Below are 27186 nucleotides of genomic sequence, written 5' to 3' on the forward strand. Positions count from 1 at the left end.
TACATAGATATAGAAATACCAAGCCCTTCATCAACTACATGTGTGCCCATGTCCTAAAGCAAACTTTCGTATTCTGTAAATCGCTACATCGTGATATATGCCATGATTCCTTCCACATCACCATGAGCCATCGGCCCAAGAGTCACTAACAAATTCAGGGGCCAAATACCAAGGCTCGGATCTCGATACTCTCACGACCCTCGGCATCAGTCCTGGTTCTCGGATCCTGGAATGCAGTGTGAGGAACACGGCCACCGATGTTGGACCCGGGCTTTAGAGATTCGCTGTCGAAGCACTCAAGCAGCAGTCTCTCACTTCCCGTCATGCCGCTGAGGTAGTACCACTTCTGGTTTGGGTTGTGATGGATAGCGGCAGTCCAGCCTTGATAACCATCGGGATACCGGTGCTCGACGGGAACAACGTCCTTGTCCGGAACCGAAGCAGAGGACGCCACGGCCAGCGGGAACGCTTCGAGGGGAGTCTTGTTCAGGGGCCGCCAGACGTTGATGAGGCGGTATCGACGCTGAAGAAGGTCGTCTGCCTCATCGGGGAAGTACCGGCGGACTCGCTGGGCGACGGCCGCTGCGGTCTGGTCGATGTGCACACGGGTTACGGGAGCTCGATGAGCGTCTGGCTTCTGACGGCGGATGGTGTGGTCAAAGATGAAGACGCGGTTTGACCCAGGGACATTATCAAGGAGTAGCTGCTCAACCTCTGGATAGTAGTTTGCCTTGATAGAGTCGTCGTCGATAAACTCGGCTTCACTAGACTCGGGGACGTTCCTGATGACCTGGAAAGCGTCTTGGTCGAGGTGGAAGTCGGCCTCACGGCCGCGAACATCGTGGATGACGGTGGGTTGGGGGTTGTCGGAGAAGTTGCGTTGGGGCTGGCCCTTGGGGGGCTGGTCGACGTAGTTGAAGGGCTTTGAGGAGTCGGAAGGGGGTTGGTAGAAGTTGAGGGTTGCGGTGACGTCGCCGCGGGGGATGGTGGATGAGATGGCCATGCTGTGGTGTTTTGATGAAGTGTGTAAGTCACTTGTGAAAGACACTGATCTGCGGGACGAATATTGGAGAAGAGAGTTGCCGAGGTTCAATGATATGAGTTTAGAATATGATGAGATCGAGGTGGCTGATGAATTGGAGCTTTGTAAGTGATGCTGATGTTGAAATTGATGAATGATGGATGTGTATTGAAGCTGGCCTCATTGTGCCTTTATATAACTTTTCACACTGCACCCAAACACCACCATCAAGAGAATTGGATTTCAAATCAAGATGCGGTGCACTCAGCATCTTGCACCGAGACTGGCCATGAAGCCTGTCTGCGGTTGAGCACGTCATTTGGAAAGGGTGCAATGTGGTAGGGTGCTTGTCAGTTGGAAGGGCGTTGGCGGATTACTAAAGCCTGTTGATTACTGTACATGTGTGTGGGTTTAACTGCCGAGGGATAGACGCGGCAAAGCATCCATTGGATTCGCAATTAAGTTGAAGAATTTGGTTTTAAATTTGTCTGGTCTTGAGAGTGGGCTGCTTGTAGAGAGCGTGGAGCATTCCGATGGTGTTGGTTCTTGGCGGGTTTGAGCTTGCGATGGATCTGTTGGTTGTAAGTCTTACTTCCCTACCTATTTGCCTAGGTAGGTAGGTACTTGAAGCCGAGTTCGCTACCTTGAATCTATATGATTATCTATCACAGTGACATGACAAAACACAACCAATCCGACCAGATCAACCACAGTTACCACATCTACACGCACTGTACAGCGATATGAAACCTGTTTCAAAATTACAGTGCGCCCAAAACCTCGGGCATCCCGGCCGCATTGCTAAATTTAGCCCACTTTAGCTCACGCTGTCGCGGCCTAATTTGCAACGCGAACTTGGCCCCTTCAAAGAAAGATTGAGAGCTTCAAGTCGAGCATAACATCAACGACGCGTTGTCAATTGATTTGATGACCTGAGAGAGGCCGTTCTCGTCGTGTCCCGTCTGCAGGAATGCCCACGTAGGATCCTCCCTCCGGAAGCAGAAGCAGTCGCCGCGTGTTGCCCCGAGTTCCTCCCCAACATCGGCCACTCAATGTCTCAAACTCGCCTTACCTCTCCTCTCACATTCGATTTACAAACTCGCGTGAAACTATCCAAAACCCGCTATGCAAGGAGAAAGACTGCCTAGGATTATGACATGAGCTCACAAAGATGCCCTCTCCTAATCACCCCCCTCCCCCTCCTCCGCCTCAACCCGCGTCACAGCAACCCGGCTCTTCGGTAACCGGCTCCGTCGCGACCCCCGACAACCCCGTGAGGCCGGAGCTACCGGACCGCCGTGTCACCGCCGACACCATTGAAGATGCCTACGTCCGCTTCATGCTCTACTGTAACCCGGGACTACCCCCTTCGACCCCGACAGTGACCCTACGCGAGGCCTTTCGCAATCCGCCACGCAGCGGCGGCAAGACTTTCAGCACCTTTGCCGTCTATGAGCTCGTCCGCAAGTTTTACGACAATGAGATCCGCACCTGGACTGAACTCACCACCAGACTCGGTGTTGAGCCTCCTGACCCGAGCAAGGAGGAGAGTGCTCAGAAGATTGCCCAGTATGGTGTGCGACTAAAGGTATGAGCCACTTAGACAGGATTCCGATGTTAGCTAACCTGGCCTAGAAATGGATGAACTCGATGCATGTTAAAGCATTTTTCGAATACCTCATGGACATACCTAATGATTATTGGACCAAGATACCGGCAGACACAAATCCAACTAGTCAGCCTATGCGCGATGGTGTGGCTCTGGAGGACGACATGGCTCTGAGAGCACTCCTCCCACAGATACGACCCAGAAGAGGCCGGAAACGTCCAGCCGACGATGAGGTAGTCGCTTCGCCAGCCCAAAGGTCCTTTCTCGCACCGCCGTCTGCTACTGATGACTTGCGAACGGGCTTGACAAGTGTCCTGTCAGCAGGGCCTGGCGCTGCGCCTTGGAATCTTCCCGAAGGGGTCCAGCAGACGCCCCTATTCCGTTGGCCGCAATCTGCAGTCACGCCCACTACGAGGAACTCGTTCTGGGACGACGCGCTGGAACCGCAGTCTGGCGCGACGCCTTCTAAACCGAAGCCTGGTACGCAGCGCCGGGGAGCCAAAAACGTGTCTTCAGCTTGGCGACCAGGAGTGGCCAGCGGCGGTGTCAAGCCGCGGGGCCGACCTCCAGTGAACCGGACTCCGATAGAAACACCTTTGCCTCCATTTTCATCCTCAACTCCTACACCCCCTTTAGGCGAACACACTGCGCCAGTTTACACCCAATCCGTCCCAGTCAGCGCAGCTCCCGCCATAGATGGCGCACCGCAATACCCAATACCAGCTTCAGCAGCCCCGTACTCGCAACCGCCGCCAGCAACAGAACGACCTCCTCGGCCTAACATATCTCTACAAGTTCCCGACCGACCACCTGGGAGCGTTAGACTTGCTACACCTCCACCCGCGGTAGTCATCAATGGGGAACTAAGCAATCACCTACCCGCTCCGGACCCCACGCAGCAGACTCCCACGCCGACCAACTTTACCAAGGCGGCAAACGAAGCTGTAGGGCAAGGCAAAGCACAGGCTGAGGTGCCTGCGCCAAAGAACCTCCCACGGTTCTACTTTGAGAGAGCCGAGGATCGGACTAACGTGGACCAAGTGATTGCCTACATGACACATGGCTGCCTGGCAGCTGAATTCTGCGATGCAGAGGGAAGGCCGTCATATGGATGTTCAATGCAAGAAGCCCTGGGAATTACAAATAGCACTATTGAGGAGATGTATAAAGCGGCTACATCCCCAGAGGCCTTTTTGATAAATTTGGCTGCTGTTACCGGAGGCTCACACCTGCTGGCGGGGAGGACGCGCATCTGCCGTATGGGTCGTGAAAACGGGCTAATGCGGTATGCGTGCGAGTGGACGTATGGGTTTGGCCACGTCCGGGGCGTCTATCAGATGGAGCAGACCGTGCCCCTCGACCTGATCGGAGAGGGATCTCGCAGGGACGATGGCCCCATGGGGACGGCCGAGGGGACGGCCAGCACGTTGTCTGTGAGCGAGTGGCAGGCCAAGTATGAGAGTCTCCTCGGGGAGGTACAAAAGAAGGACAAGAGGCTATGGGACCTGCGGACCAGGGTGGCGGATCTACTAAAAGGGGATTCACAGAAGGTATGATACCCGTGTTGTGGTGGTTATTTGTTTTGGCATTGGGGTGTGTTTGTGTGTTCCTTTTCTTCTTGATGTATATTGTTGTGGAATTTATGGTTGCAACTTGGTGCATAGCCGGTTAGATGAGTTGCAACTGGTACACAATGGGCCGGTCTCGGACTGTTAGACATAAGTCTGACTGTATATGAAGTATTAAGCATGAGTCCGATGAGCCTCGCACGCAAAGGTGTTGGGTTCCCATAACATGGAACTCTGACAGGGGAGCTCCAACTGGTTGCGAACTGGTCGGGTCTGTCGGATGTCAGGGACCGATCCATTACCAGACAAATGGGCCGACAGCCAATAATACTAGCTTGGTGTTGACGGCGACGCCGAGAAGAAACTACTGCATATTCGAACACGCAACCGGTACTGGACCCGAGACCGGTGGTGTGCTCTCTTTCCGTCAGCGCCAGACAGAAAGCAGAATGTGTTTGAACATGGGTTCGTGATTGGACAGCCGAATAAGCGGAGAGCAAAGTTGGAGAAGAAAACCTGGAGAAGCTGGGGAAACAAGGCTCTTGGATCTGCAGAAGAGACAGACAAGGGCAAAGCGTCTGATGAGTCCGGGGGCGAGATACTGTCGAGGTTATGCGGGCGTTGGTGGTGGAGGCGGGACAGATCCTGGGGATGTCCACTCATGGAGGAGGAAATTCTGTTGCCTTGCGCCAAGGGTTAGGCTATGCAAGCCCCCTAAAACTACCGCGAGATAAAGTCACGATGAGGCTGGGGGGGACAATTTCGATGTTTTACGGTCTAGAATTTGTTATCATGAGTACTACTTGATTCGTAAAACAATAGGTAGGAAAGAACAAGATCGAGACTTAATTGGAAATGGCATTCAGAGGCCCGTGTTGAGGTGGTATCATCTTCTCATCACGTGCTGTCACTTTCTTCTTGATGGCCTGGACAAGCAAACCGTGGAGGTTAGACTCGTCGCCCGGTGATAGCTCCAAGCCAAGGCCACTAACACGGACGACAGGCTGGTGATGCGGTTCCACGAACCCCGGCGCCGTCTCCGAGTTCATTGACCCCAGGCCGATGTGCCTTTGACGTTTGATGGGTGCGCCACCTAGGCGCCTGAGAAACCGTCAACAGAATGCGAAGAATGCGAGACTCTGGTGAGAAGTTCGAGCGCAACATCTTCAGCCCAGGCGAAAACTCCCACAGGATACTGATCGTGGGTCGCGATATCTGAAGGATTCTGATTGTGGATTACTAGTGGAATCAGCCAACATCGATCGACACTCATCGCAGCTCCAAACATTGACAAGGACCGTTCAATCACTTGAAGAAGATGGGTTGTGGACCATTAGTCCAATCACTCAACAGACAAGGGGGTCAGACGAAGAGGGTGATGACATTGGCGAGGACCCAACGGCATGTCTTGCGTGACGGTGGAGATGTCGTCGAGCAAGATGATCACAAAGGGCGTCTGCACAAGACTGGAGTATCAGTGTCTTTTGCGAGTGAGACAAGCAAGGCTCAGAGATGCTCATTTCTCACGGCATCCATCGGGCGCAATATCTCACCACGCAAGAACAACCTCTGCAGAAACCACGAAAGACATTCGACAGAAACATCAGGGTATTCATCGCGCAGCCACTCACAGAACATGCTCTGGTATTTGTGTCGATGGGTTTCAAAGTTGGTGGCGTCCGGGAACAAGGAGGAGATGCCGCCAGTCGAGGCGGTTCTGGTCTTGGCAAAAGAGTCTCCTGTCTTGAACCAGAGACAGCCACATCCTGGAAACAAGATTACTTGAGCACAAGCCCGGTGCAGGTTTGGAGCGGCTGTACAAAGACCTGCAGGTCCTTGACTAACAGCAAGTGCATCGAGCGGCCCCCCGTGAAAATGGCATAACGGCAACGGCAGCCGACGGGGAGGACAGAGTTTGACCGTTCCCATGACAGACATCTGGGGACGTTGAACGGAGTGTCAGGCAGTTCGTGACGTGACGGAAGCGAGACAGGGGCCCCGGTTTCTCGGCTCTCGTTCATCTTGACGGTGCATTCGGGAACCGGGGCAGACAGGATCAGGTTATATTGGAGAGAAGGACGAGGCCAGGAGGTCGAGAGGCTTCTCGATGGGGGATTGGGCCCATTTTCAAGTCCAGCATGGCCATCACGATGCTGGTCCTGTTGGGAGATCCCCCGGGTCCAGGAAGCAAACTGTTCCCATGATGATGGTCTAGCGTTGCACCATGAAACCCAGTCCCAGCCATCACCTCCTGTGCGGTCCCCAGTTTTAGGGCCAAGGACAGGCCTGCCATTGGAGCCGAGGGAGCTCTCGCATGCGGAGATGGGCGACGGGATTCCTTGGCCATGGCTGGCGCGCTGCACTCCAAGGACGAGGATCCCTTGGGACGGCGGCCCATGGGGTAAGGTTGACTGACTTCTTCTCGACTTGAGAGCCCTGCAGCAGCCAGCCTTTGAACAAAAAGGCCCAAGCAACCCACTTGTCACTCGCTCGCTGCTGCTCGTCGACCACTTCAAGAGGTTCCTCGAGGTCCCAGCTGCCAGGATCGTCTTGCTCCCGTGCTTGTTTTGCTAGGGTCCTTGGTCCCTTGTCTTTTTTTCGACCTCTGCCATTTCTGCTGGCTGTCAAATAAACCGCAACCCTCCGGATCGTCATTGTCGCAGAGTTGTCGGCGCCGCTCTCACCACCATCAGACATTGCCGTACCGCACATACAGTACATCAGCACAACCCAGGAGGACCAGGTTTCCCCATGTCGACCGTGCTGGAGGGCTGATATTCCCCGATGCCCTCCGAAAGACGAGCCGCCACCGACTTGGACCGGCGCTGAAGTTGCCGCCGCCCCCGGCCTCGATTTCAACTTCACTTCTTCCGTCTCACAACACAACTTCGCCTCCTTCAACTCTGCGCCCAATTCTCACACCCGCTTCTCCTGCCTGCTCGCCCTTGACCGTCTGTAATACCGACGCTGGCTACACAAGGTGCACTCTCCGAAACACAGACCAGCCGCAGCCGTTGTCCGACTCCGCCTCCGCTCTGACTGTGCCTCAGTGTGTCTCCAGATCTTCCATCCCCGCAAGGCGATCGCCCGAGAGACATCGCTGGGAACTGGTTCGCTCAACCTTTGCCTAGGTGATATTTAAGCATTTTAACGACCTCGTTTCTTTTTTCTCTTACTATTACTGCGCTTGAAAACACCGTCCCGGTCTCTCTTCACCAACACTGTCGGGCAGCGCCCCTCTATCCCATCCGAGATCCCTTCCCCGGACTCTGCCTCGGATCGTCAATTCTCACCTGGTGTTTCTTTCCGTGACATACCCCACTGGGGGCTCGAAACAGAATGGCGCCGAACCAAGGTGACGAGGATGTGCAAGCGTAGGTATCCGACGATCACATGTGGCCAACGACCACCATGCTGACCTCTGCCAGCCTTTCAAGGACTCCCCACGAATTCCCTTACAGTTCCATGATTGAGCATGCCCGTCGTCCTTCAGAAGCCTATGTCAACCTGCATGCCAATGTCGAAGCCAAGTACGTCCGACCTTGACATGGCTCTGCCGAATCCCGAGTGACTTAACTGACATGGATGGAAAGGATCAAGAACCCTTTATGGGGCATTCCCCGGGCAAGGTTAATGGCCGACGTCGATGACTTTTGCCGCAGGAAGGACCTCAACGACTTTCGCCAACTCATCCGACAGGGCGCCCTCGTTGCCCAGGATCCCACTGGCTATGAAGATATTGAGGGCGACGAGAAGCTCAACGACGACGAGATCGAAGCGCTTAGGAATGAGATCCTCCACAAGTGGCGCGTCCCCTTCGTCCTATATCTGACTGTTGCTACCTGCTCTATTGGCGCTGCCGTGCAAGGGTGGGATCAGACGGGCTCAAACGGTGCCAACCTCGAGTTCCCGTATGCATTCGACATTGGATCCAACAGCATCCGCGATAAGCTCCTCGTCGGCCTCGTCAACTCTGCGCCATACATCGGTACTGCCTTTTTCGGATGCTGGCTATCAGACCCCCTAAATCAGCGTTTTGGCCGTCGGGGGACAATATTCTTCTCGGCCAACTTTTGTCTCTGGCCCGTTCTTGGGAGCGCGCTGTGTAACAATTGGAAGCAGCTGTTTGCATGCCGCCTACTCCTTGGTATTGGGATGGGAACTAAGGCGTCAACTGGTGAGAATCATATCTTTCGGGGCCGGACGGTTGCGTTCCTCTTTCGTTCAAAGGCTAACGTGTGTCATGATAGTCCCCATCTTTGCTGCCGAAAACTCGCCCGCCCCGATCCGAGGTGCTTTTGTCATGAGCTGGCAGATGTGGACAGCATTTGGCATCTTTCTCGGAACTTGCGCAAACGTGGCCGTCACCAAGTTTGGCCACAATGCTTGGAGGTATCAGCTTGGGTCGGCCTTCATCCCCGCCGTGCCCCTGTTGATACTGATCTACTTCTGCCCCGAGTCGCCGCGTTGGTACATGAAGAAGAATCGCTATAGGGACGCATTGCAGTCGTTGCTTCGCCTACGGAATCACCCTGTGCAGGCCGCTCGAGACTTGTACTACATTCATGCGCAGCTCGAGATCGAACTTGAATTCATCAAGAAGGGCAACTATATAAACCGCTTCATCGAGCTGTTCACGATCCCTCGAGTGCGCCGAGCTACTCTCGCCTCGTTTGTCGTCATGATCGCACAGCAAATGTGCGGCATCAACATCATCGCGTTTTACTCGACGAGTGTTTTCAAGGAATCAGGGGCCAACGACAACCAGGCACTGCTGGCCTCAATGGGCTTTGGGCTCGTCAACTTCGTCTTTGCCTGGCCTGCGGTCTGGACGATTGACACCTTTGGACGACGGTCTCTGCTCCTGTTCACCTTTCCCCAGATGGCATGGACGCTTCTTGCTGCTGGGCTGTGCACCCTGATTCCTGGAACAGGCGGAGCTCATCTTGGCCTTGTGGCCATGTTTGTTTACCTCTTTGCGGCCTTTTACTCACCCGGCGAGGGCCCAGTGCCGTACGCATACTCGGCCGAAGTATTTCCTCTATCGCATCGTGAAGTTGGCATGTCATGGGCCGTGGCAACGTGCTTATTCTGGGCGGCTGTTCTGTCCATCACGTTTCCCTTGATGCTCGACAGGCTGCACGCGATAGGGGCCTTTGGTCTGTACTCGGGGTTCAACTTTATTGCGCTCATCATGATCTTCCTCTGGCTGCCAGAAACGAAGCAGCGGACGCTAGAGGAGCTCGATTACATCTTTGCGGTGCCTACCCGCGTCTTTATGAAGTACCAGGTAACCAAGGCGCTCCCGTGGTGGATCAGACGATGGATCTTGTTCCAGCGAAACGTGACGCTGGAGCCTCTATATCAGTTTGATGTTGGCGAGCCTGAAGACAGCCATAGCACCGATGCCGGATATGAGAACGACAAGGCCAAGGTTGAGCTCAAAGACACGGTTGGGCTGACAGCTGGGGCTCAGAATACCATATAAGTTTGGCGAAAGACCGGTGGCATTGGCGTTGGATATGTTTGATGATTTGATTTGGAAAGCATTGCTTGTGCTCTATGATACCCTGGATGAACGGAAAAAAGGAGCAGGCGAATGGACTAGGAATCAATCTTTTTGTTGAACGGAGATCAATAAGATACCCCCACGATGGAGACAAGTTGGACAAATTATGTGACGTCACGGGCGAAGAAGTCATGATGACGGTCTGGTTGGCAGTAGTTCATGAACGGTTCTGCAGTGAATAATAACTATTTGCTCACGGTAAATAGGCAGTTTGCCAAGACCAAATAGACGGCCTTGGCCAGTGACGTCGTGAGAGCGGAAAGTGAAGCGGTTGACATGGACTGGAATTCCGTCATTGAACCACCCGCGAGCTACGGATACTGTACCGGCGCCGGAGCCGACGGCTGGAATGGATGATCAACGCCCAGCAATAGAAAGGCTTCTCCACCCGTGACGAAGTTGCCAAAGATTGGGATAGGCCGGGACACCAGGACCGGCGGCCGGCCAAGTTTGGCGGTTACTGACCAGAACTGGACTAGGCAGGCAAAGGCGGTATTCCCAAGTTGGGCTACTGCTCGACCGACCACCCACGCACAAAGTCTCAACACGAGGGGATTCGACGTCATTTTGTTTATGCCGCGCGCGTAGGCGCATACCGACTTACAGAAGATGTTCCGCTCGATGCGATACGACACGAGAGGCGTGCCGTGGGGTTCTGTAACCCGGGTGTTGTTGCAGCACGGCCAGCATTTTCCGGGGGAAGGATCAGATCGATCAGATCACGTTGCATTCTGGTCTGGGCGGAGAAGGAGGAGGAGGGCGTGATCCGATTCTTTTTTGCGCGGATGGGATGAGCAATGTTGATCGGCGGTCGTTGGGTTCGGGCCCTGGCCGATGGGATTGGACGGGGAGGAAGGACAAGGAGAGACAATAGGGGTTCAGCGGTGAGGAAGTTGAGAATGCACAGTGAGACTGTTGCGCCCTGGGGATGTACAAGAGACTTGGTGGTTTTGATCACGACGATGAAGAGTTGAAGTTGAAGAAGGTGTTGTTAGTTGAAGCGAGATCGTGACCCAATCTATCGGGGCGAGCTTCCCGTTCCTCCACCCTTCAATCAGCGGTCAATTACCGCCCCAAGCTCCCTGCTGAAAGGAAGGCAATCGCTGTCGAGCCACGAGCTTGGCTGCCATCGAATGCTACATAGGGGAGGTGAGCAATCGTTTCAGACAAGGAACAGCATTGGATCTCTGCTGACTTGAGCCCTGACAATTTATGAGACTATAATAATAACATCAGGGTCCTGATAAGTTTAATGTCGTCTACACGGGTCAACGGCATGGCCGCATGGTATTCCACATCTTGGCTGCGAGAAATGATGAACGGGGGGCTATGCAGGCCAGCAATCCAATCCTTGCGCAACCCTTTTTTTCGTGTTGTTATTCTCTGACACGTCTTGCCAAGGCTAATGTAGGAAACCATGTCTAGCAAAAAAAAAATTGTGAACATGGAGGAGAGATGGGATCATCAGAGGTTGGGACAGCAAACCAAAACCAGGCCTGCAGGGGCTAATTGCCTGGTTTCTCATCGGTGGTGGCAACTCACGGCGGGCCTCTTTTTTTCATTCTTTTAGTTTCCAAGGCGTTTTTTTTTTTTTTCTGTTTTGATTTCATCGGGAGACAATAACGCCCCGAGGACCCATTTTGAAACGTCATGGGGAAACGTGTCCGTCGTCGTCGTCGTCGACTTAGACGTTGGGCCTTGTCCCGATCAGATCAGAACGAGGCGTCGTGCTGGGGCCGGCAGTTGTTGGAGGCGTGATGGTGGGTGGGTGGTTGCACAACCAAAAAAGTCAAGTCCCCCTGGTGGCGCTGACGCTAGATTTGTCGAGGTTGACGAATGGAGAGAAAGTGGTTGGTTTCGTCTCGTCTTTTGTTTTCTGCTTGGTGGTTGCGCGTTCACATGTAGGTGGTGCTTCTTAGTGGTTTCAACGAGACAACAAGGGAGGAGTCTAGCCGTTGCACGAAAGGGTGGGAGAAGAAAAGAGACTAAATGCTCATCTGCTTCTGTTCACGGAAGACCTCACATGTCGTCGAATAGGATAAAGACAGTGACGCCAGGTTGCACAAGTGATTGACATGAAGAATGGCGCCTACCTCGCTGTCCATCTTCATACCGTAGAGGTTGGCCGATGAGAAGGGACCCCCTCTAGATCTTGGACGCAAATCTTTTCCATGATAGGGGTCTTTTACGGGGATGATGGAGGGCCGGAAAAGATGGAGACGAGTTCAGACTCTCGGGATGTGGATGAATCGAGAGGCAGAGAGCGAATCCCTCGTGTTGAGATGTGTTTACACCCCGCCCTCCCCAGTTTTATTCCCACGTTTCTTTTTCCATTCTCGTCAGGACTTGACAGTTTACGGAAGGATGCTCTCTGTCTCTGTTGGTGTTGGTAGTGGTGCAATATCAAAGCTATCATGGAGGTGGGTGCCACGCATTGCCGTCATTTAATGAAGCCAGCCACGGCTCAGTCATCCTCGGCGAACCCTGTGTACTGTATGCATCCGTTTTAGCCGTCTGATGAGCAGGAAAGCACAAAAATCAGCACATGGATGCAAAACAAAAGCCCATCACGCATCTGTCGTCTGTTTACTCCCGCGGCCGCCCTCACCTCAAGCCCGATCGGGAGACGTGAAACAAACCCTCCATCTGCTGGCGCCGGTTCCGCCAGGGGGCCAGTGGCTGCCGGGGGGCGGCGCCTCCCCCTGGGACCGGCGCTGGAAACGCTGCCAGTGCCGTGAGATTACTGGACAGCGCTGACATTTGGAGGGGGGACGCCCCTGAAGCCAGCAAAGAAAAAGGCCCTGGTGCGGATCCTCTTTCAGCTGGTAGGGCTCTCAACAGGCCCTGGAGGGTAGGACCGACACCTAGAAGAAAAAAAACCTGATGGGTGGCTGGCCGCCCCAAACCGTTCTGGAGCTCCTCAAACCTTGGAGAGGACGCGCTGACTGTGGATCCTTGCCCCCTTCTCCACGCTGGACCCATCATGGCGCCGGTACGTACTGTACATGTACGAAAACCCCCTTTCACGCTCACAGGCACTCACAGACACTCACACACTGGGCAAGTCAGTGGCACTCTGCAGGTACCTACGTATTCAGGTACCCACTGCACAGTGCCACATCCCATAATCCCACATGAAGCACGAGCCTCGGGGCAGGACCACGACAAGGAAAGCGCCAGGGAACCTCCACCTCATCCATGATCCCCGAAAATCTCCTTCGTCAACCTGCGTCTGTTCGTTCTGTTCTTGTCCTTGTCTCTCCCTCTCTCTCATTCACTTCTTTCTTCTCCACCACCAGCATTCGTTCCAGTCCCTAAAACCGCGGTCCTCCCACCCCGGCCTCCCCTCCTTTCGCTCGCTTGCTTCTTCCTCTTTTTGTTTCCTGGATTCCCTCTCGTTTCCTTACCAGGTCATTATCCTCCAACTGCTTGCCTGTTCTTCGCTGGAGAAGACGGCAGATCACCCTCGTTCTTTGTTGGAAAAGAGGAAAAAAAGAGGGCAATATCTCATGGGACTGTTGTAGTGTTTTCACCTGCATTTGTTTCCTTTGAATCTCATATCCTACAACTACAACTTTGGGTTTGGCATCATCTGCCTGGAGCAAGCCTTCAGCAGATAACTTTCCCACCAAAACTCTCCTATACCTAGCAGATTGTTGCGATTGAGGATTTGATATCCCATCGCCGTCTCACATCTTCCCTAGCACTACCCGATCTGACATCTCCCGACGTTATCGGTTTCATCATCACCCTCGACACGTTCTACAAGTCAATTCCACACGAGTCTCACACCGAATCACCTCCACAAGCATACCTCCCGTCTCGAACTCGGTCCTACCCCTCGACTCCCTGGTTGGAGTCCCAGCATAAACCAGCATGAACCACCATCCTTCTCTGTCCCCTCGCAACTCGCGACACTCAGGCTTCATCCCTCTCGGCGGTGGTAATAGCAACCGCGACATGACGGACGGCATCCAACTCACGCCGGTCAAGAGCAACGCCTCCAACACCGGTCACAGAAAGGCCGAGATGCCTCACCCTACCAGCTTCGACAGCGCCTCTGTTCACGAGAATGAAAAGTCGGGCCATCACCATGGACATCGCGGGCGCCGGCGCAAGGACGGCGAGACTCAGCTCTCGCGTAGTAACACTGGCGATGAGGCCACCTCCCTGAACGCTATGGGCCGACTGTACAACAAGATCATCGGCTTCTCCGTTGTTACCCGATACCTCGTCTACGTTGTACCTGTTGGTCTGCTCCTCGCCATTCCGCTCATCGTCCTGTCCGCCATAGGCGAGAAGAATGGGCTTGCTGTTGGCAAATTTAAGGGTGGAAAGAACGACGGCAAGCCCGGCCCTCCTCTGTTCAAGATCTTCCTCTGGATTGAAATCATGTGGCTCTCGCTTTGGGTGGCCAAGGTCGTCGCCTGGTTTCTTCCCGCTATCTTCATGTTCTTTACCGGAGTTGTGAGCAAGGGTACCCGAAAGTATGCGACTGTCCTCGGCAACCTCATCCTCCCATTCTCCTTCTTCTTCTGGGCTCTGGCTTCATACGTCACCTTCAAGAACCTGTACAGGGATGAGGACAAGAGCGACACGTTTGTGCCATGGTGCCAGACGATGGGTCGCGTTCTGGGTGCCCTGTTTGTCTCCTCGGCTGTCTTCCTCGGCGAAAAGGCCATTGTCCAGCTCATTGGTATTTCTTACCACCAGCGATCTTTTGCCAACCGTATCAAGGCCTCTAAGCGCGAGGTTCACCTTCTCGGACTTCTCTACGATGCCTCTCGCACTCTCTTTCCCATGCACTGCCCAGAATTCGCCGACGAGGACTATATCATCAACGATAGCATTGAGATGATGCTGCGAGGCAAGAAGGGACACAAGCGGGCTGGTTCCGCCACCCCTATGAAGCTTATCGGAGAAGTTGGCCGTATTGGAGACAAGGTTACCTCTGTCTTTGGCAACATTGCCTCCGAGATTACTGGCAAGAGCGTGTTTAACCCCAACTCGGCTCACTCGATTGTTCTTGAAGCTCTTGAGAAGACCCGAAGCTCTGAGGCCATGGGTCGTCGTATCTGGATGTCCTATGTCGTTGAGAACCACAACTCACTCGTTCTGGAGGATTTCCAGGAAGTTCTCGGACCTGCATACAAGGATGAGGCTGAAGAGGCGTTCTACATGATCGATGGCGACGATAACGGCGACATCAGCCTCGATGAGATGGTCCGAAAGGTTGTCGAGATTGGCACAGAGAGAAAGGCAATTGCCGAGGGTATGAAGGATATCGGTCAGGCTCTGCGAGCTTTCGATAAGATTCTCCTTTTCGTCGTGCTTCTGATTGTTGTCTTCATTTTCCGTAAGTCGATCTCACTCGTGGAGACATGGGAGTATGCTGACCGTCTACTTAGTTGCCTTCTTCCAGAGCAGTTTCATTGCAACTCTGACTACCGCGGGAACTACGCTCCTCTCGCTTTCTTTCATTTTCGCTGTCACGGCTCAGGAGTTCCTGGGTTCCTGCATTTTCCTTTTCGTCAAGCACCCGTATGATGTTGGTGACCGCGTTGACATCAGTGGTACCAAGATGGTTGTCAACAAGATCTCCCTCCTCTACTCTGTTTTCCACCGCCTCGATACTATGCAGACGGTTCAGGTATGTGGTTAAGCTCCGCCAGAAGCAACAAATAATGCTAATCAAGTATTCAGGTGCCCAACATTCAACTCAACAACATCTGGATCGAAAACATCTCTCGCAGCAAGGCCATGCATGAGACTGTCGAGGTTAACGTCTCCTTTGATACGTCTTTCGAGGATATTGAGCTGCTCCGATCCGAGATGGAGAAATTCGTTCGACAGCCTGAGAATGCTCGCGACTTCCAGCCTAACCTCAGCATTAGCGTCGGTGGCGTTGGCGACCTGGACAAGCTGCTTCTCTATGTCACCATCTCGCACAAGTCCAACTGGCACAACGATTCCGTGCGGGCCAGCCGTCGTTCCAAGTTCATGTGTGCGCTGGCGCTCGCTCTGAAGAAGGTGCCTGTCAACGGTCCTGGAGGTGGCGGTGAGCCCCTTGGTGGGCCGACCAACCCCTCATACTCTGTTGCCGTTACCGATGAATTTGCCAGCAAGAGTCGTGCGGATGCAGACAAGGCCAAGGATGAGGCCCGCATGGTGCCTTCAAGCAAGCAAGAGCACAGCGAGGAGAGCGAGACGCAGGCCATGCATGACTTCAACTCTCGCCCCCCTGCCGCCGGCGTTGGTGCCTGGGACAACAGCGACAACCACACTCTGGGATCGAACGAGGATCATCATCGCTCCAGGGATATCGAGACCCTCCGCACTGATCTCAAGCGTGAGAGCACTCGCGGCCGCCGCAAGGCTGGCGAGGGCGTGCCACAGCTGTCTTTGGAGACGGCGCCCCGGCCCAGCATTTCGATGACGCAGCCCAGCCCTCGTAGCATGCATAGTCCCTTCGACGAGGAAGCCGAGACCGGCATGGGCGCGACGCCTTACCACTCTAACCTCTCTGCCGGTCCATCTCAGGGCTCCCAGGGATACCAGCCATACTTGGGAGGTGCTAGCAGCAGCAGCCACATCCAGACCAACGTCCAGCATCCCCTGCAAGGCGCCAGGTCCCAGCAAGGACCACCTCAAGGCCCTCCTCCCCAGGGACCACCCCCAGCTCCTCAGCGCTAGTGGACATGGAGGTGAAGGAGATGCAAGGTGTAACGGCTGATTAAAATGTATGGGCGGTAATGTGGAGTCGCTATTCTACGCGGTTGGATTTTTGGATTTTGGCAACTGGGTGTACATGGAAACAAGCAAACATTGGGTGAACTATCCCGTTATTACCTAGATTGGGCTACCCGCACAAATAATTGGGCGGAAGTATTGGTTTTACGAATCCAGACTATGGGATTGCTCAACGGGCAGCTCATATTTTACGAAGTTAAGAAATTAGATCATTATTACTTTTATTCATCTGGTTACTGAAGACACTGCACCTGTATAAGACTGACAATGGGAGGCAGCTTAACAGACATGCTCGGGAGGGGGCACGTTGCCGTCCTTGGCTCCCAGATCCGTCTTCAGGACACGGCCAAAGAGTTCAAGCAAGACCTCGAAGCAGATCTTGGTGATGGCTGGGTCGTAGCGGCCCTTGCTGAGTTCATCACGGATGAAGGCATGCTGGGCCCAGGCGAACTCGTAGAAGCTGGTAACGACGCCGGCCTCGCGCAGCTTGGCGCGGATGAGGTCACGCCCGGCATCGGGGACGTGTGTATCCTTGACACCAAAGATCATGGCAACCTCGCCCTTGAAGTTGTTGAAAAGGTCCAGGGTGTGATTACTGTTTTCGGGTGCAGTGGAAGAGGTGTTGGGGGCGTCATAGGGACCAAGGGTGCGGGAATGGATGTCTGTGGCGAAGTAGGAAACGCAAGCAGTGATGCGAGGATCGAGCTGGACTGGGTGTGAGTATAGTCCATGATGTGAAAGATAGGACGATGGTAGCAACTTACAGCAGCCCGGACGGCGAGGTGGCCGCCAAGGCACATTCCCGTAGCTCCAATGAGACCGGTGCAGGTTGGGAGGGAGAGAAGATGGTCAACAGTGGCGTACGAGTCGGCATCGTAGGACTCGAGGGTCTTTTTACAGTTAGATACTGTGCGAGTATTGGTTCATAGAGTAGTACCTTTTCAATCTTGAACTTGTTGCCACGGTCCGTGTCTTCAACGTCGTACTTGAGGGGCTCCGGACCGGTGAAGTCGTGGTAGGAAGAAGGGGCAGCGACAATGTAGCCCTGGCCAGCGATTTGGCGGGCAAAACGGGCGACGGGACCGGTTACTGATGGATGTCAACTTGGTGCTCAAGTTGTCAATGCATCTTGTGAGATGCTAATGAGTTGATACGTACCTTGGTAAATCTCGCTAAAGAGGCATACACCTGGAAAGCGTCTGGGATACAGATCAGTCAATATCTATAAGAACAGATAGAACGATACATACGCATTAGGGTATCCGGGAATTGTTGGATGAAAGACAAAGATTCCTAATCATGGTTGTCAGTTGATCATATCATGGAATACAATACTTGGTCAGTTGAGGTTCAAGTTACGCATAGTGCTGTCCTTGCCATTGGCAGAGGTGGGGACGTCGACGTGAGACTCCTTGATCAACATTTTGAGTTTAATTGAATCGATTGAAAGTACGACAGCGGCTAGTAAAGATGTGTGGTGCTATGGTGAGCTATTGTCGATGCCTTCATGAGCTTCCCCTCCTCAGATGCCGTGCCCCTCGGCGGGGTGTTGCAGCCAAGGGAAGGTGGACCGTGATTGGCCGGATATTCAAGGTCTCCAGGAGCGGCACACGGACCGATCCTGGGCTTTCCGCGCATGGTTGACGGGGCACGGATAAACCGTTTCCGATGAGATACAGCGAAAACATGACAAAGCAACGGTAAAGTACATGTGACAGCATGTCATGAATACTTGGGAAGTGGAATTCATGGTGTGCTACCGAGGCATGCATGAAAGAGACAGCGAATTGGCCTGGCCAGTGACTGCATGGCCGCTGCGCTGCGTGATGTGTACCGACTGGACCCTCGCACCGCCTTTTTTTTGGTGGACAAAGGTCAGAAGCACCCACATGCTGGCAGGGATGAAGCAAAAGGGCTCCCACCTTTTAAGGGGCTGGCTCTGGCTTGCTTGAGGTACGTGCTGCGGGACAGAGGGGGAGGGTACGTACCTTGGCGGCATCACAAGGATCTTGCATCTGTCCCGTCTTGTTTGTCCAGGTGGTCACAACTTTTTGGTCGTCCGACGGGTTTCCCGACTATTCGCCCCAACAAATACATACAGTACAGATACTCAAATTCTTTAATCTCCTCATTGTTGCTACAAATTCAAGTCTGTGCAGCACAAGTTTCGCCATAGCAGCCTTTTTTATCCTCTCTATTTCCCGTTGCCAAGGGGTTCCCACCCACGCTTTGTCAACGGCTGGATGCACGTCCTTACTTATTAGCTGTTTAAGCTCTCTCCCTCCGTCTCTGCTACATCCCACACACCCACACAACACCAACAACCCGCAACCGCACCCAAGTCGCAGACCATGAACGGCCACTTCTCTGCCGTCGGCGAGAAGCCAGGCGCCGGAAGCTATGAGCATGGCGTCCAGGTCATCGACGAAGACAAGGAGTTCAAGTATGCATCCCAATGCTGCTCTTACTAGGTCCTCCTACCGCCACTTTGGCCTTTACTGACCGACCACCTCCCTCGCAGCGATAACCTCAACGAGTACCTCCAGCTCACCTCGGTCGCCGAGTCTGGCTTCAACTACCACCTCATCTCCGTCTTTGGCTCCCAGTCCACCGGAAAGTCGACCCTGCTCAACAACCTCTTCGGCACCGACTTCTCCGTCATGTCCGAGACCGAGCGTCGCCAGACTACGAAGGGTATCTGGATGTCCAAGAACAAGCGCGAGGAGAGCGCCGGCACCAAGATGGCCGATAACATCCTCGTCATGGACGTCGAGGGCACCGACGGCCGGGAGCGCGGCGAGGACCAGGACTTTGAGCGCAAGAGCGCCCTGTTCGCCCTGGCTACCAGCGAGGTCCTGATCCTCAACATCTGGGAGCACCAGGTCGGCTTGTACCAGGGAGCCAACATGGGGCTGCTCAAGACTGTCTTCGAGGTCAACCTGCAGCTCTTCCTCAAGGACAAGCAGTAAGCTAGACGCTGTGTGATGCATGCATGTGCCACCTCTAACATTGTCTAGATCAACTCCCAGGTCCCTCCTCTTCTTCGTCATCCGCGACCACCTCGGCACCACCCCCCTGGGCAACCTCCGAACCACTCTGATCCAGGACCTGACAAAGATCTGGTCGTCCATCTCCAAGCCCCAAGGCCTCGAGGGCTCGCGGATCGAGGACTACTTTGACTTTGGTTTCGCCGCCCTGCCCCACAAGATCCTGCAGGCCGACAAGTTCACCGAGGAGGTGCAGAAGCTGGGATCAAGGTTCACCGCGGGCCACCGGCACGGCAAGCCGGGCTTGCATGGCGATCAAGAGCTCGAGGGCGGCCTCTTCCTCGCCGAGTACCACCGGCGCATTCCGGCCGACGGTTTTTCCGTCTACGCCGAGGGCATCTGGGATCAGATCGTCAACAACAAGGACCTCGATCTGCCCACCCAGCAGGAGCTTCTGGCCCAGTTCCGCTGCGACGAGATTTCCAGGGAAGTCTTGATTGACTTTGATCTCATTGTGGCGCCTCTCGAGGATAAGCAGGCTGAGGCATTGAAGCTGGGTGTTGCCACCGTCTTGCCCGACCTCGGTGTATCTGGAAGCTCAGCTCGCCAGAAGTGCATCAAGGCTTTTGAAGTGCAAGCGAGTCGCTACCATAAGGGCGTTTATAGTCGCAAGAGGCAGGAGCTTGAAGGAAAGATCGACGCTCGACTCAAGGCTCTCTACCAAGGACAGCTAGCAGCGGCTCACAAGGCCGGTGTCGCTGCTTTTGGTGAGGCGGTTGCCAACAAGGTCAAGGCTGGTCAAAAGGCCGGTGGTGCCTATGAATTCGCCGAGATTGTCGCCAATGAGAAGCGCAAGACTCTGGACATCTTTGGCGTCGAGACACAGAGCCTGTTCATTGAGGGCGTGGCCTGGACTAACTTTGAGTCGCAGCTCACGCTGTTCGAGAAGGAGCTGGATGAGGAGAGCGCCAAGCTGCGAAAGGAGGAGATGCGACGACTTGCGACCCGGGTTGAGCGATGGGTCAAGTCCCGACTCAATGATGCGATCGGCCTCGAGTTCAACAAGCTGGGTAGTGGCCGAGGCGGTTCAGGCGCGCCGGAGACGGGTGAAAAGCCCCCTACTGAGAAGGATCTTTGGGACAGAGTCTGGAACGTCTTTACAGGCATCGTCAAGGAGGCCGAGAGTCGCTTCGCCGAGCGAGCCAAGAGCTTCGATGCTACCAACGAGGAGGTCGAGATTGGCACATGGCGGTTACGCCGAAAGAGCTGGACTGCTCTCCGCGAGAAGATTGAGGATGAGGTGATGGAGGGCAACATCTTGCTCAAGCTTCGAGAGAACTTTGAGGACAAGTTCCGATACGACGAGGCCGGTGTGCCACGGATATGGCGCCCCACCGATGACATTGAGGGCATCTACACCAAGGCGCGAGAGTCGACGCTTACCCTCGTCCCTCTGCTGTCCAAGTTCAGACTCTCTGAGACGAACAGCCTACCCGATCTACCTGGCTTTGTCGGCCCGCAGCCAAGCGGCGTCGAGGCCAGTGACGAGGAGGATCTGGCACCCATCGGAGGTATCGATGAGGAGGATGGCAAGAGCCTCGAGGAAGAGATGACTGTTCTCAGCGAGGGCAAGCGTCAGGATCTCGTGGTGAGGTTCAAGAAGACGGCCGACGGAGTTTATGTCGAGGCCAAGCGTGGAGCCATCGGCGGAGTGGCTCAGATTCCGTGGTACTTTTACGGCCTGCTCCTGGCGCTCGGCTGGAATGAGATCTTTATGGGTACGTGTCTCCGATTACTCGTTAACTTCATGTTTACTAACTGTGCCTCCAGTTCTACGCAACCCCTTCCTCTGCCTTCTCATCCTCGTCCTCGCAGGAGGCACCTACGTGGCTTACACGCTCAACCTCCTTGGCCCTATGATGTCGATGGGCAACGCGGCGGCGACGCAGGGCGTCGAGATTGCCAAGCAGCAGCTCCGCGACTTCATCACCAACTCGGACACTGCGCGCCAGGCGGTTGGCATGCCCGCCCGCAACGACACGGACAACATCAGCATGGACACCTTGGATAGCCGGGGGAGAAGGGTCAACAACTCTTCGCAGCGGGAAGACGACATCGATGATATCTGATGTGATTGACCCTGGGAAAAGGTCAATTGTCTTTTTTTCTCTTCTGTTGTTTAGTTGTGTAACTACCTAGACCTTGCCCGGGCATGATTAGCGAATGAAACAGGATATAATGTCTACTTGATAACCAAAAACACATCCCTCCATTGCGCCCCTATTTTGTCATGACATTACCAACCATGTATATCTCTTGTGACGCTTCAACAAGAATCCCAACAATTAGAATGCCTCCAAACCCGCAGGTGTACCAAACCAATTACCCAGCTCTGATGACTCCTTATCGTTGTCGGCCGTAGTGAAAAAGTCTGTAACTCTGCTCGTCTCGCCGTCATCCTCGAGCGGCCACTCGACCTTGACGCCATTCGCCTTGCCCTCAAGCATATCCTTGGACGTCCCCCAACTAAACCGGCACTCGTGACCCCATCCAAACAGCGGGTGCATGCTGTTCTTCATCCACCCGGTGCACCGCTTGTCAGACGAGTATCCAGAACCCCAACCCATGCCGTCCTCGGTGAGCTCTCCCTTCGCTTCGGATAGCACCTCCAGGGTCGCGTCGCGTGTTACCTTGGCGCATACCGACGCAGCACTGACGCATGCGAATAAGCTATCGGCCTTCTTTGTCACTGTGATCTTCGCTGTGGGGAAGAAGCGCTGCAGTTTGGCCTGGTGGGCGGCGGGGGGTCCGACAGTGTCGACGTAGATCTCCTGGACGTTGACGCCTGCGGCGTAGGCAGCCTTGATGAGCTCAACAGTGGCATCGAGGGCCTGAGCGTTGAGGTTATAAGGTGTCGTCGGATGGAGCATGCCAGCACTGATATCCCTCGCCGAGAGGGCCTTGATCGCCCATCCGCACTCGGTGTGCAGGTCGGAGCCGGGGGTGCAGATGGTGCGCATGAGCTTGGAGCGGACGGCGGGCGTGAGGACCTTGGAGTCGTCAAAGTGGTGTGTGTCACGGAGGAGGGAGTCCGAGATGGTCAACGGGAGGAAGAAGACGCCGTAGACCATGGGGCCGAGGACGGGCCCGCGGCCGGCCTCGTCGACGCCGAGGCAGCATGGGACGGCCGAGGCGGGATCCTCAGGGGAGGATGGGAGGAGAGAGGGCGGTACGACCACGTGGGTGAAGGAGGCACCGGCGAGGGCGGCTTCAGTGTGAACTGAGGGTGGGATATAGGTTGAAGAGGAGGAGGGAGTGTCGTCGATGGGAGCGTCCACAGGGGCGTCCATTTGGACATCATCGGTTGGTGGCGAGTCTGTCATGATGGAGGGTCGAGTCGGATTTGTGAGTGCCAAGGTCAATAGTAGCGGGTAACACAGCTGATACCAAGGTCAATTGGTGAATGGGGATGTGTCCTGGTCAAGTAGCATATTTGAGTCCTAAGCTATCATGATGAGGTTAGAGTTGAGCGAGACGCGTCGAGACGCGTTAAGCACCTTGGCTCCACTCCATCGGTACGTACCCATCGTCCGCTAACATCCATCGCTTCAATTCTATCATCTATACGGATAGCGACAACAACACAATCCAATCTCATCGTTATCGGCGTCCACGTCTTCCATGGCGACGCTTATCTTGCCAATGTCTAATCATAAAAGGCGAACTATCCGCCGAGGGTTGTTCTCGCACCACTGGTCTACTTGGTCGGCCCATGTAAAGAGCAGACCAACCCGCTCCCAGCCGTCGCACGACTAGCGGACAACCAGGCTGATCTTCTTGCTCTCGACAGAGCCCAGATAAATGCATATCCATTCCGTTTTAAACTCCAAACCCCTCTGGGCCAGACTCGCCAGACCTGCGTAGAATGGATTATCTGCAATCGATATATGTAGACATGTAAGGTGCCCAAACAACGTCAAGTGAGAGCCCTCGACGACAACAAAAGCAGATGGTGGGAAAACCCATGCTTCTAACCGGACTGCCTCGGGGTTGTCGGAACGATTGATTCCAGCCTGAAAAATCTCCAGGTACTCGGAAAGGGTGAGCAGTGACCCGTCGTCGGCTTCCAGGACAACAGATGCCACGGCACTCTTGAAGGCAGACTTGTATCCGCCTTTGTATAGATCAAGCTCGCGATACTCGACCTCGCCGTACCAGTTCATCCACGACCAAGTCGGGAATATGTCCCTTGGCTCAGGCAGCCCTTCTAGGCTATAGCCCGCCCTTCCCGTGTGATTCCAAGCAAGCCCGGCCACAAAAGTCTCCTCCAGGGTCCTTTCTTCGTTACAATAGAAAGGAATGCCCCAGATCTGGTCGATTCTGTCCGGAAGAACTTCAAACTTGCTGGCGATACCATCGAATGCCTTGAGGGCGTCGGAAGGACACGGTAGCTCCCTGGCCGAGTATACCTGTATCATTTCCAGGAACCGCACAAAGGCAGCATGCGAGCCCGGACGGACAGGTTGGCCAAAGGGCCGCTTATCGTTCCATCCCAGGATTCCAGGTCGCAATGTGCGGTCGAATTCGCGCTTGTGTGGAGCATGCAGCTGATCCAGCGAGCTCTCAATTTGCTGGCAGTATTCCAAGTTGCTCCAATGGTCGTTCCTTTTTGGCACATTCGTGACGCTCTCATGACAGTTCATACCATCGCATTCAAAGTACATTTGGTCGTCGGTGAAAATGAGGCGGCGACGGCTGAGAATGCCTTCTTGGAAAGGCCACGCCCTTTTCGACCATTTTGACGTTTGGATGACGGCGTGAGGATGCCTCATGGTGGGCACTATTTCGATGTTGCCAATCTTGACAACTTGTTGTATGCTCCGTGGGCGGTATCCCGCTCCCACTCCCGGCAGCCCGTATTCCACACTGCTCCTGGCAGCAGCAATAATGGTCAGTTCTGCGTTGTGATATATCAGGTTCATCTGTTCCATCTGATGATCTCTGGCCCCCTCGTGATCCTAGTCGATGCAGCACAGATCCATCCAGAGATATCGGAATCCCAACTTGATGGTAACCCGAATAGCATCGGCAAGGGTGTAGGGGAGTGAGGTCAGGTCACCGAATTTTGTAATGCCACCAAATCTGAAAGGCAATTCTACCATCTCGGGGGAACCCCATACGTAGCTCAGAGCGACGTAAGGGGCATGTTTTGGAGCTGGCTTCACTTGAAGCGAATGGTAGTCCAGCAAGCAAAGCCCTGCAACTTCCCTGCCAGTTCTTGAGCACAGTGGCTTGTGGTGATGTTGACAATAGGTAACCCATGATCTGGCCAGCAACCTGTCAAACTCTCGACTAACGATCCGGGCCGTGATACCCGGTGGCTCACAACTATCGCTCCTTCGAGCAACTAGACACCCTTTGTTCTTTGCACCTTGTTCCAGGGCCTGTCGAATAGAAGGCAGAAGATGGACGTCGCTGCGGTGGAAACCTGATGGCGCGAGGGTCAACATGATGGAGTCATTGCCACATGTGGCTGGAGCCCCATGTCCGATAGTGCTGTAGCAGTGACGAAGAAAGCTCAATGCAACAAGCTCTTCGCCGCCTTGATCGTTGTTGAGTTTCTCGGTAAGCTCTGGAGAGTCTATGCGCGAGCCACATAACAGGCTGCACAGGGCACAAGGAGGGTAGGCCGGTTGCTTCTGGTAATAGGTTCCAACGTCGGCAACTTTTATTCGAATGTTGATCAATGGTGTAACTCTCCCGAGAACTGCTTGTAGTGGCAGGCTTGAGCAAGTAGCGCACAAATCGGAACTGGAATGCCTGATCTCTACGGTCGGCAACGAGCTGGGGTATTCGCTGTCAAACGGGAGAATATTTAGGAGTGACGGAGAAGAGTGGTCTTCGGAAGGTTCCGACATAATGATAATAGCACAGTAATGAAGGCGTATTGGTGTCAAGAGAATGCGGTAGGTTGGCAAGTCTTGAAGATTCTCAAATGGACTCATACCAAGATTTGGATAGACACTGGCAGATTGTGATCACATGCTCCGACTTATATAGGGAAGCAGCAACGCGCAAGTATCTTAGAGGAAGGAACAAGACTTAGGAGCTGCGTTAGGGCAGGAGCCAGGGGGGTCAAACTAGAGAAACGTCATGAACGATCCAGATTGGCCAACTCTCCATAACTTTGGAAGATTTATTGCTTCAATATCGTGTATTCATCTCACGTCGGTGCGAGACAAATCATGCCTACTTGGTAAAGTCGTGACTTTCCGAGAAGGAGAAATGAATCGCATCCTCTCCCACTGAATACTCCCCATCCTTCATAGAGACGGGCGTGTAGCCCAATGGCGCGGTAGTCTCAGAGCTATCCGACTCGTCGTCAGATTCTCGAGACTCAAAGCTCGGCTCTGTGGTCGCTTCGGACAGCCGACCTACTTGCGGCTCCTCGGCAGTCAGGGGGGAGTACCTCCAGTCGACCCAATAGCGATTCCCCGCGAGAACGTGTACGAACCACAGTGCCAGGTTCGCAGTCAGGTCTTTATAACTGTCGATATCGCCTTGGTAGTGGTTCGTCCAGGGGATCGAGACGTACTCGAGGAGTCCATCATCCCTCAGGCTTTTTGTCAGGGCCTCCTGACTGTCACTGCCATTTTTCTCTAGTCTCGTCAGCTGGAATACTTGTACAACTTCAAGATTGCCGGTACGAACTAGGAGGTCCTGCCCGTGGCCTCACCCGGAAAATAAAGGCCTCGCCGCAGGTCAAGATGCATCCGTAACGGCAGGCGTGGGTGACGCAGTAGGTGAAGGCTTGCCTTATTGGCATGCAATAGTTCTTCATTATCATTCCCTTCTTCATTTTCCCCTTGTTGTTGAGAAAGCCACTTCGAAAGAACTGTTCGCTACACCATTTCGATGCCGGCTTGTATTCCTTGGGGAACCTCTCCTTGGCCTTTGGAGAGCCATGCTCGTCTGGTGATAAGGCATGGTACACGGCGCCAGAGTCGGGTCTCAACGCAGACAGGCGACTCTTCTCCGGCTTTTGCACGCGATGGGATTGGGAGCTATGCCTCGGTGGTTGTCTGCGCTTCCCCCGACGGGCTGGAAAAGGCTCGGCGTCTTGCTTCTCGTGCTTTCTCGTCTTAGAGTTCCAAAGGCTCGGGTGAAATTCGTCTCGAACAGATATCAGAGCCATGTTAACAATTGCCTCGTTCCATTTGATGATCAAGCTCATAGTTGACTTCTCGTCGCTGATAACGCAATCGAGCTCGGGGATGAGGGTTGGATATGCGGGCAGAGAACGGCCGTTTTGGCGGGCCTCACGCAGCAGAGCACCCGTGAAGACGTCCTCCAGTGTCTCGAAGTTGAACTCATCCCATGGTTGGAGTTCCTTGGGATAGAAATAGTTGTGCGAACTTGTAAGTTTCTTGCTTTCGGGCTCAATGTGAACAACTTCGGGGTTCTTGGCCGTAAGGAGTTGAAAGATAGAGGTTGCCGGGGGGCGAGACTCCATATCAAGGAAGGACAGAGGGAATATGGGAGGAGGGGTATAAGTACTACGAGAGCGTACGACTTCTGGAATGTAACACAGATCACATCGGCCAGTCGAGGTCCATTCCGAGACAGGGGGCTATTTAAAAGACGCAAATCGCAGACGAGGCTGGTCGAGATACCCGGCGCTA

General features: G+C 54.2%; 9 protein-coding genes across 9 annotated transcripts; 4 read left to right on the forward strand and 5 right to left on the reverse strand.

Annotated features, from left to right (window-relative positions):
- Positions 1-154: 154 nt before the first annotated feature.
- On the reverse strand, positions 155-1159 carry NCS57_00122100 (uncharacterized protein; the record flags this gene model as incomplete). The annotated part of the gene is made up of 1 exon (XM_053051291.1): positions 155-1159. Exon 1 carries the CDS (start codon positions 1001-1003, stop codon positions 155-157), a length of 849 nt encoding a protein of 282 aa, XP_052919806.1. The 5' UTR covers positions 1004-1159.
- Positions 1160-2192: 1033 nt separating this feature from the next.
- NCS57_00122200 (uncharacterized protein) lies at positions 2193-4186 on the forward strand (the record flags this gene model as incomplete). Its single annotated transcript, XM_053051292.1, has 2 exons — positions 2193-2609; positions 2657-4186. 2 exons carry the CDS (start codon positions 2193-2195, stop codon positions 4184-4186), a joined length of 1947 nt encoding a protein of 648 aa, XP_052919807.1.
- A 3351-nt stretch (positions 4187-7537) lies between these two features.
- On the forward strand, positions 7538-9686 carry NCS57_00122300 (MFS domain-containing protein; the record flags this gene model as incomplete). Its single annotated transcript, XM_053051293.1, has 4 exons — positions 7538-7572; positions 7627-7728; positions 7792-8375; positions 8449-9686. 4 exons carry the CDS (start codon positions 7538-7540, stop codon positions 9684-9686), a joined length of 1959 nt encoding a protein of 652 aa, XP_052919808.1.
- A 3957-nt stretch (positions 9687-13643) lies between these two features.
- On the forward strand, positions 13644-16460 carry NCS57_00122400 (uncharacterized protein; the record flags this gene model as incomplete). The annotated part of the gene is made up of 3 exons (XM_053051294.1): positions 13644-15123; positions 15176-15417; positions 15471-16460. 3 exons carry the CDS (start codon positions 13644-13646, stop codon positions 16458-16460), a joined length of 2712 nt encoding a protein of 903 aa, XP_052919809.1.
- A 336-nt stretch (positions 16461-16796) lies between these two features.
- Positions 16797-17940, reverse strand: NCS57_00122500 (uncharacterized protein; the record flags this gene model as incomplete). The annotated part of the gene is made up of 6 exons (XM_053051295.1): positions 16797-17222; positions 17282-17407; positions 17455-17606; positions 17676-17716; positions 17768-17810; positions 17877-17940. The coding sequence occupies 6 exons, from the start codon at positions 17938-17940 to the stop codon at positions 16797-16799; spliced, it is 852 nt and encodes a 283-aa protein (XP_052919810.1).
- Positions 17941-18868: 928 nt separating this feature from the next.
- Positions 18869-21633, forward strand: NCS57_00122600 (Protein SEY1; the record flags this gene model as incomplete). The annotated part of the gene is made up of 4 exons (XM_053051296.1): positions 18869-18960; positions 19039-19482; positions 19535-21282; positions 21335-21633. The coding sequence occupies 4 exons, from the start codon at positions 18869-18871 to the stop codon at positions 21631-21633; spliced, it is 2583 nt and encodes an 860-aa protein (XP_052919811.1).
- Positions 21634-21849: 216 nt separating this feature from the next.
- On the reverse strand, positions 21850-22887 carry NCS57_00122700 (Ribonuclease; the record flags this gene model as incomplete). The annotated part of the gene is made up of 1 exon (XM_053051297.1): positions 21850-22887. The coding sequence occupies one exon, from the start codon at positions 22885-22887 to the stop codon at positions 21850-21852; it is 1038 nt and encodes a 345-aa protein (XP_052919812.1).
- A 429-nt stretch (positions 22888-23316) lies between these two features.
- NCS57_00122800 (HET domain-containing protein) lies at positions 23317-25014 on the reverse strand (the record flags this gene model as incomplete). The annotated part of the gene is made up of 2 exons (XM_053051298.1): positions 23317-24522; positions 24862-25014. The coding sequence occupies 2 exons, from the start codon at positions 25012-25014 to the stop codon at positions 23317-23319; spliced, it is 1359 nt and encodes a 452-aa protein (XP_052919813.1).
- Positions 25015-25753: 739 nt separating this feature from the next.
- On the reverse strand, positions 25754-27017 carry NCS57_00122900 (uncharacterized protein; the record flags this gene model as incomplete). Its single annotated transcript, XM_053051299.1, has 2 exons — positions 25754-26163; positions 26216-27017. The coding sequence occupies 2 exons, from the start codon at positions 27015-27017 to the stop codon at positions 25754-25756; spliced, it is 1212 nt and encodes a 403-aa protein (XP_052919814.1).
- Positions 27018-27186: the final 169 nt, after the last annotated feature.

Source organism: Fusarium keratoplasticum, chromosome 1 (assembly GCF_025433545.1).
Source record: "Fusarium keratoplasticum isolate Fu6.1 chromosome 1, whole genome shotgun sequence".
In the NCBI taxonomy this organism is placed as follows: domain Eukaryota; kingdom Fungi; phylum Ascomycota; class Sordariomycetes; order Hypocreales; family Nectriaceae; genus Fusarium; species Fusarium keratoplasticum.